Source organism: Poecilia latipinna, unplaced genomic scaffold (assembly GCF_001443285.1).
Source record: "Poecilia latipinna isolate Pla-1442-1.1 unplaced genomic scaffold, P_latipinna-1.0 Scaffold4885, whole genome shotgun sequence".
In the NCBI taxonomy this organism is placed as follows: domain Eukaryota; kingdom Metazoa; phylum Chordata; class Actinopteri; order Cyprinodontiformes; family Poeciliidae; genus Poecilia; species Poecilia latipinna.
The window spans coordinates 6,198-14,473 of record NW_015117501.1 but is presented as its reverse complement, the minus strand read 5'-3'; the positions used below and the strand labels follow the sequence as shown (position 1 = coordinate 14,473).

Here is an 8,276-nt window from a genome sequence, read left to right as displayed (position 1 = left end):
ATTTTTGAAAGTCATATTTTCACCATGTTATTCCAACATTGATAAATGTCTGAGTTCCAAACTAAATATTTAATTCAGTGACTAAATATATAAACAATTAACCTAGAAATAAACCTTTTAAAATCCCTAAATTTAAAGTAAACTAAAAACAAATGCAAGGAAAATTCAAAGTAATAAAATCAAAGAATAAATAGCTTTGACAAATTATTTTCTATTTCTAAAAAATACCATCTAAAATAAACAGTATAAAGTGAAAGATGTTACACCAGAAAATTAGTTGCTCATAATACTTGTTTATTATCAAATTAGACTAGAAACTGTAAATTAATTTGCCATTTTTTGAAATGCAAGTCGCAGCGTTTCCATGTGTGGCTGTAATTCCCTGACCTGACGGCAGGGGGCGGTGGGAAGTCTCAGCGGCGGAGAGGCGCAGGAAGAAGAAGAAGCTACATAACAACACAGCGGACTCTCAGGTGAGCTGACTTCCAGCGGTTGGAGATCCTGTGGCTCCCGGAGCCTGGACGCGGCTTCCTGACCGGACTGAGAGCAGGTCTGGGCCGCAGCTTCCTGTCACGTTTCTCGGTGTTTTTCTCTGTAAATCCGCCGTTAGTTTGACTATTTTAGCCAAACACTGAGGCTGTTATTGAACCGGCTGCTCAACGTGACATCAGAAGAATCTCCACAGAGTTGGTTTGATGTCTAGAGCTGCTTCAAGAAACTTCAGGAGACAGATGGCGCTTTGAACAGGTGTTATGAAGAGAAATGCCTGCAGGTGTTATTCAGGCTGAAGTTGGTGTCTGCTTGAACTTAAAGGGCCAGTACACTCTTTATTGTTCTGGACGCAATTAAATCTGTGGTAATAAATCAGAAACAGTTGGACTTGTGTCACCCAGCGAGTTTATCACACATTAGTCATTAGCATCAATGTCAGATTATTTTGGGCCTTTTTATGGTTTATCTGAGATGATTTTGCATTAGTAGAAAACAGAACTAAGGATCATGAAAGAAAGTTTAGGGAAAAACGTGGATTTATTGATGGTGTCTTTTTTAAATCACATAAAATCAAGTTAGGCTGAAGTATATCTGTAAACACCCAGTAAAATTTGGTTGGTCAAGAAGCTCCTGCCATCATTCTTGGCAGTTTGTAAAAACTGGTTGTTTCTCCGCTCAGGTCCAGCAGGTTTGCACACAAGCAATAATTTAACTTTTACTGTTTCAGATGCTCTGAAGGCATCAATAAGTCTAAACAGTTCATATCCAGGATGTGTGGGGTCTGCAGAGATGTTTGCTGCCCTTTACCTGACCCTTGACTTCAGACGGTGATCCAAAATCAGACTTTTTTTAATCCATTGTCACTCCTTCTACCTTGGAGATAAATGATCATTCAAAGGCACCAATCAAATAAAACCCAAATCAAGTTATTATTTTTGCTGATAAGCTGTCTAAATTGGTTCTTAAGGCTGGTATCTTTATATGTCTGTGCAAAATGTGATATTTTTGTGGAAATGTATTTAATTTTGCAATATTATAGCCTGAAACTGTCTCAGTGCTGCCCTCTGTGGGTCAAACAGTGGCTACTGTAGTTAAATTTGTTGTCCCATTAACCAGGCGTCCAGGTTGGTCGACGTCACTCAGTCCGAGTTCAGGTATAAAACCACCTGACTCAAACACACGCCCCCTGCTGGCGAGTCAGGAGGTGGAATAGTGAGTGAATGGACGACAGAGACTGACTGCAGCTGAGGAAGAGCTGAAGGCAGCAGACTTACTCAGGTCGGTTTCTGCAGAGCAGCTGGAGCTTCACACGTCGCCAAAGTCTCTAATAACAGAGAAAAAAATTGCTACATTTGTCACTAGTTGCTTTCTTGAGAAAAACGGTTGCTAAGTTTATTACTAGTTGCTTTTTTGAAAAAAGTCAATTTGTTGCTAGTTGCTACATTTGTTGAAGGTTGTTTTTGAGAAAAGCTGCTAGGTTTTTTGTAGTTGCCTTTTTGAAAACCGTCGCTTTGTTGCTGGTTGCTTTACAGAAAAGAAAAAGTACAGTTTCTTTTGAAGCAGGAAATACCAGAGAAATGTTTTGATGCAGATTAATTTTCCTGATTCTGAATGTTTTCTTTAAGATCTGCAGACGGTCCCAGAGATGACCAGCCGTCTCCTGCTGTTGCCGTGGCGCCGGGGTTTCCATCATGGCCGCCGCCCCCTCCTGTCCTCCCGGCGGTCCGGAGCGTCCAGGTGGTTTAGCTCGGACGGTCAGATCAGCCGCAGCCTCCAGGAGAGCTACAGGGTGCTGCAGCTGCCCGCCGAGGGCCGCAGCAGCCCCGCGGAGGTGAGGGCCGCCTACCTGCGCCTCGCCAAGCTCTACCACCCAGACTGCGGCGAGCCCACCGCCGACGCCGGGCTGTTCGCTCGGGTCGAGGAGGCGTACCGGGCCGTCCTGGCCCATCAGAGTAAAACCCGACAGCCAGACGGAGCGACGGACGACGACGACGAGGACAAGACCCGAGGAGCCGCTCTGCAGCACCGACATTACCTGAGCTACGAGGGCGTGGGCTCGGGCACCCCCAGCCAGCGGGAGCGGCAGTACCGGCAGGTCCGTGTGGACCGGGCCGCCGAGCAGGTCCTCAGCTACCGCCAGAGGGAGCACGAGCGCGCGGCGGCGGCGGACGGGGCGCTGGCAGAGCGGGACGCCCGTCAGCGCAGCCACAAGATCAAGATCACGCAGGCGGTAGAGCGGCTGGTGGAGGACCTGATCCAGGAGTCCATGGCCCGCGGAGACTTCCGGAACCTGAGCGGCGCCGGGAAGCCGCTCAACAAGTTCCAGCACAACCCGTACGCCGACCCCATGACCCACAACCTCAACCGCATCCTGATCGACAACGGCTACCAGCCGCCCTGGGTGGTGACGCAGCGTGACATCCGGGAGGGCGCCGCCCGGGTCCGGAGCCGGCTGCTGGAGGGCCGGGCGCGGCTCGGCGACCCCATGACCCCGGCGGAGCGGCGCCACTGGGAGCGGCTCTGCGGCGCCGTGGAGGAGGAGCTGGCGAAGCTCAACAAGATGGTGGACGACTACAACCTGATCGTCCCCATGCTGGGCATGCAGATGGTCCACTTCAGCCTGGCCCGGGAGGCGGCGCGGGCCCAGAGGGTTGCCGAGCAACGGAGGGCGGAGCTTCTGCAGGTCCGGAAGGAAGAGAGGGAGCGGAGGAAGGAGGAGAAGAAGAGAGCCAACTCTGCAGGCAGGACTCCAGCTAAGAGGCGAGGGCTGGTGTCCTGGATGCAGAGTCTGCTCGGATACTAACCCTGCATAGCAACGGGCAAAAGTCTCCAACCAGCCGCTGCTTTACTCACCTTTAAAAGGTAAATTAAACTAAAACAACACATTTTTATCATCAACCCAGGATGTTTGTATTGTTCCTGTATGGAAAGCTCTTATTGAATTTAATGTGATGATCATTAAAATGATCCGTTCTAATGCTCCTTTGCACACAGACTGAAGGACTCTCTGGTACCGAGCATTGGGTCATCATCAGCTTCGTTTCCAAATTTAGTGCAAACTTTTAAACAGTGGCAAAAAAGAAAAAGTGAATTACCGTGTTTCCACCTGCTGGTTTAGAGAGAATCAACCAGGGTACGAACACGTAACTTCGTCACATGTCTGCGTTACGCTTGGCTGTAGCAAACAGGAAGTAGATGTTGCTAACTAACACAAACCAGTTTTCTCTGAATAACATGGAGAGAACCTGGTCTGTGCCTTACCACAGGTACAAAACCCAGGAGAAACTCGGCAGAAGCTCAGGAAGCGTCCAAATCTTCAGTGTGGTTTTCCTCTATGTCCTGTTCCTGTTCGTAGCCTGGTTGATTCGCTCCAAACCAGTAGATAGAAACATGCAGAATTCACCTCTTTTTTTTCCAGCTTTTTAAAAGTTCACTCATAATTTGGGTGGCACTTGTAAACGTAGCGAATGAGGTGAGAAGATGGAAAAAAACAGAGCAAACACTAATGTTTGGTTACTGTGAAACATTAAAGATTATTTATTTAAAATCTTCTGGATATCTCACTTTGTGACATACAGTGCCATGCATGGTGGTGGCACCATCATGCTGAGGGGCTGTTTTACTGTAGCAGGGTGGCAGTGTTAGCAGATCATCCTCAGATGATCCTCCAGGTCTGGAGAATTGTCGGTTTATTCCGGCAGCGGCTGCAGAGCCACAGGGTTGCAGAGGACCACCGGGTCCTGGGCCCCCCGCTGCAGGGCCTCGGCTACGGCCCTGGGCGGCCCCACCACGGCGCTCCAGTCGTGGGCGATGTACTGGTGGTACGGGTCCTGGGAGCCCTCCAGCTTCTTGGAGCGGATGTAGCTCAGCATGATGCCGAAGGTGAAGAAGCTGAAGAGGCCGACCACCAGCAGGATGAACATCAGCTCCTCAGGCTGAGGGCGACCCCTGGCGGAGGCCGCCGCCTGCTGCAAAGCATCATGGGTAGTGTGGTTCCCGGGCGGCTGGAGGCCGCTGCTGTTGAGGCAGTGCTGCAGGACGGAGAGCAGGAGAGACTGCAGCTCGGTGCTGTTGAAGCGGAGCATCACTGCCCTCTGCTGGCCACTCGGTGCACTGCAACCAGAGGAAAAAACCTACTGAAGCTGTTTATATGCTTATTTTTATTTTATATATAGTTCATACTTAAATTATGCATATACATTTATATATAAATACATTTTATAAATGTTATATTTATATTAGCTAAAGTTTAACATTTTGGATGGAGTAGCTTGACAAATAATTTTCCCTTGAAAATCAATAAAGTATATTCTGATTCTGTTATTCTAGGATTATTTTTGGTTTTATTTGCACATAAATAGCAAAATATAACAACAGAAACACTAAGCTTATCGTTTTCATTTCTATAAAAGTAAAATGCTGATAGGTTTGCCATAAAAAGTACAAAAAATTATAATAATATGCAGGAATTTCAAATATTTAAAGCATTTTAAACATTTCCAAAAGTATTTGGGTTGCACTGGAGGATAAATCTGATCATGTGAATTAAGAAAAGCCTCCATGAGAATAAACTCAACTCCTGAGTAATAATTAATCTTTAATGTGACTCTGATGATACATTTAGCTTTTATGTCAGCAAAATACATCTTTTTATCTTTAAAAATCCTCATAATGAAGAATATTTAACACTAATCAGACCTCACAGGACTTTTTTCTAGCCAACAAACTTCAGATTTTAATCCCGGATCTTTCTTGGCCGACCTTTTCAGAGCCAGTTTGTCTGGTCTGAAGGATGATAAGATCCAGCTTAAAGCCTCGTTTGGACCTACCTGGTTCAGCTGGGCTTCAGGAACATCTCCAGCTCTGCAGCAGGAAGCCGCTCCGAACCCTGCCGCCCGTCGAGGTCACGCTCCACGTAGAGACCGCACGTCAACACGTCTAATGAAACGGGAGGTCGCAGGGAAAGGTTAACGGATCCCTGCAGATGCTCCTCCAGCTGCTCAGGAGAAGAACCACGGGTCCGACCGGTCGGTTCTGTTGGATCTGTGTGAGTCTGGATCAGAAAGCTAAGGTTCTATCACATGCAGTGGTTCTGTTTGTCTCTTACTGGTCTTACTGGGTCAGTGTGATGCTGACCTGCAGCCAGAGAACAAAGCTGCTTTCAGGCTGAAAACCTGCAGCGGAGCAGAGATTCGGTTACAGCAGATCCACCTCCAAACGTCCTCTGGCTGTGTGTCGGCTGAAGATATTCAAGAGTCTGCATGGAACTCGGCTTCTTCTTTTTAACTCACTGATGTGAGCATAAATTTGTTCAGCAAGTCTCCTTTCATGGAGCCAGATGATTCTGGTAAAGTTCTGGTCCAGTTCTCGGTTCTGTAGTTTTTCCTTCCATGGAGACAAACTTAAAAATCTCCAGGTTTTCTGAACATTTCTTCTCCAAAGATGACCTTGGATTGACCTCCAGAAAGCCCTGAGAACCACTGATGAAGATCCATTTGAGCACTACAGGAAGGTTTGGTTCTTGGAAAGGGAAAGACAAAAACTGCAGTGGATCAAATTCAACAGAAATCAAACATTTCTAACAAATGTTAAATAAAAACCTGATTCATGAGGTTCAGTTGTTCTGCTGAGGCACGGCGGTGGCAGCATCATGACTGAGGAGTGGGCCAAAATTATGAAATCAAAAAAATGTTTTTAATTAAATCACTAAAAATGATGTGCATTTTCTTAGCTGATCAACAATAAACTAAGCATAAATTATTTTAGTTTTCTTTGTAGGAACAGGATGTTAAAACATAAATTCAAGAGCTTATCATGTATGTATTACTAGATGAAAGGTTAATCTTTTTTAAATTGTCTATTCTCAGCTATAAAAACTGGATCTATGTTAGACTTCATTTAAAAACACTTCCTGTTTTTAACCAAGTTTTAGTAAAACCAGATGTAGCTGCACCACAGTGAACTTTAGAGTATAAATCACTGGACATGTTTTCTATTACCATGAATTTAAAATCAACTGTATGGAGGAAAAATGATGAAAATGAAAATTTAATGGAAGAAACGGAACAAAAACGAGCAAGAAGAAAACAGGAGGATCTGACAAAGTGAAAGTGGGGAACATAAAGCTATGGGATGATGATCACTGGATGCAACAGAAATGAATAAATAACTGAAATCAAAACAGATCAGGATCAATTAAATAAATTAAACACAAGATGGGAGAAAATGATCAAAATAAAATCAAAATCCAACAGAGAAGAGACAGGAAGACATGCAGTGATGAACTAACACCTGGAAATATATAATACTGATAAATATCGGTTATCTGTAGTAATATCAGATACTAATATCGGTCCAAGTTTTCACATCAGTTCATCCCTAGAAATAAGAAAACATAGAAATGATCGACAGACGGACAAGAAGAAGAAAGGAAATATTTTTTCTGCTTGGCGAATCAGGCGGTTTCCCATGGTGACAGACAGGATGTGACATCAGAGTCCTTCATGTTGTCTCAGGTTAAGCTGAAGTGATAAAGCTGTCAGAACCACCTGAGAGGTTCTGGTGGTTCAGGTCAGACGTTTCCATCAGGAATAAACCTCATGATCATTCAAAGCCTTTCAGAGACGATGAACCCCTGAAGGATCCAGAATAAATCTGCAATCCGTCTGGCTGGATGTTAATTCACTTCTTAAAACTGATATGAGTAACTTTTATGAAAAATGTGGGTTTTTTAACATATTTATCAAACCTGTCATCATTGCACTTTGTTGTGAGAGAAACAATCTGTGAAAAGATTGATCTGCTGTCTGAAGAAATGCTCCAAAAACAACCAATCAGAGCCAGGAGGTGGGGCTTAGCGCTGTCAATCACCTCAGATTCAACAAATATGTAAAAGCATATTCGTTATGAACTTTTCAGGCTGCAGCTCCAGCGGAGCGTGCTGAATCTGCTCTGGCGTTACTCCGCCTGCACGCCGTCACAGGGATCCTTGGACTCCAGCAGTCTGGAAAAATCAGAAGAGACTGTGAGAATCAGCAGACAGGAAACAGAGAAACAGGAAGTGGAGACTCACGATCCCTCCGCTTCCAGGGCTTTCTTCGCCTCTCTCGCTTCGTGTTCGTCCCAGATCTTCTTGTAGCAGTAGACCATGACCAGGATGAGCCACAGCTGCAGCACCACGATCAGGACGTACATCACGATCTCAGAGATCACCGCTGTCAGCTCCCGGTTGGCTGCAGGAAACCAGCCAATCACGTGTCAGAAAGCTGGACCGGTCTGGGCTGGTCCCGCCCCCAGCGCCTCTCACCTGCGGCCACCACGGTGAGCTCCACCTCCTTCTCCACCACCACGTTCTCGGGCTGCAGCGGCAGGAAGAGGGTGCGGCGGAAGGTGCAGCGGTACGTCCCGCTGTCGTTGAAGGTGACGTTCTGGACGTAAACGGCGCCGATCTGGACGTCGTCGTTCAGCGTTCCCTGCCACTGCAGCCGGTCGCTGAAGTCTTCATGGAGGATGTTTGCGTTGGGGTGTTCATAGTGGAAGATCTGGGATGAATCAGGTCAGCTTTTGAATTGAACCCAATTGAATTTATTATTTACTTATCTTCATTGAAAATATTTTCTGCTGATAAGCAAATCCCACACATTACCAGAAAACCCTCCCACTCACCAAACAAGCCAGAAAAATTAGAAAAAGTATAAATTAAAGTAACTTACATGTGATTTCCCTAATTTTTAATTATATAATTGCTAAAATAAACTTCCCAGATAGCACAGAATGATTGAAAC

The 8,276-nt window shown here is 45.7% G+C and overlaps 3 protein-coding genes across 6 annotated transcripts; 1 reads left to right on the top strand and 2 right to left on the bottom strand.

The window, feature by feature from the left end:
• Positions 1–370: 370 nt before the first annotated feature.
• dnajc28 (DnaJ (Hsp40) homolog, subfamily C, member 28) lies at positions 371–4,039 on the top strand. Of its 4 annotated transcripts, XM_015026448.1 has the most exons (3): positions 459–550; positions 1,609–1,770; positions 2,118–4,039. In XM_015026448.1, exon 3 carries the CDS (start codon positions 2,138–2,140, stop codon positions 3,293–3,295), a length of 1,158 nt encoding a protein of 385 aa, XP_014881934.1. In that variant the 5' UTR covers positions 459–550; positions 1,609–1,770; positions 2,118–2,137; the 3' UTR covers positions 3,296–4,039. The 4 variants fall into 4 exon arrangements, with proteins under 4 accessions (XP_014881936.1, XP_014881932.1, XP_014881934.1 ...); XM_015026450.1 differs by lacking the exon at positions 1,609–1,770 and having other exon boundaries at positions 371–473; XM_015026446.1 differs by lacking the exon at positions 1,609–1,770 and having other exon boundaries at positions 449–550.
• LOC106943113 (potassium voltage-gated channel subfamily E member 1-like) lies at positions 3,406–6,316 on the bottom strand. Its single transcript, XM_015026451.1, has 2 exons — positions 5,322–6,316; positions 3,406–4,605 (listed from the first exon to the last, which is right to left on the bottom strand). The coding sequence occupies exon 2, from the start codon at positions 4,575–4,577 to the stop codon at positions 4,182–4,184; it is 396 nt and encodes a 131-aa protein (XP_014881937.1). The 5' UTR covers positions 4,578–4,605; positions 5,322–6,316; the 3' UTR covers positions 3,406–4,181.
• A 208-nt stretch (positions 6,317–6,524) lies between these two features.
• On the bottom strand, positions 6,525–8,045 carry LOC106943111 (sodium channel subunit beta-1; the record flags this gene model as incomplete). Its single annotated transcript, XM_015026445.1, has 3 exons — positions 6,525–7,495; positions 7,565–7,724; positions 7,799–8,045. Coding segments are annotated over 3 exons (453 nt in total), but the record flags the coding sequence as incomplete, so codon positions are not given.
• Between the last annotated feature and the right edge of the window lie 231 nt (positions 8,046–8,276).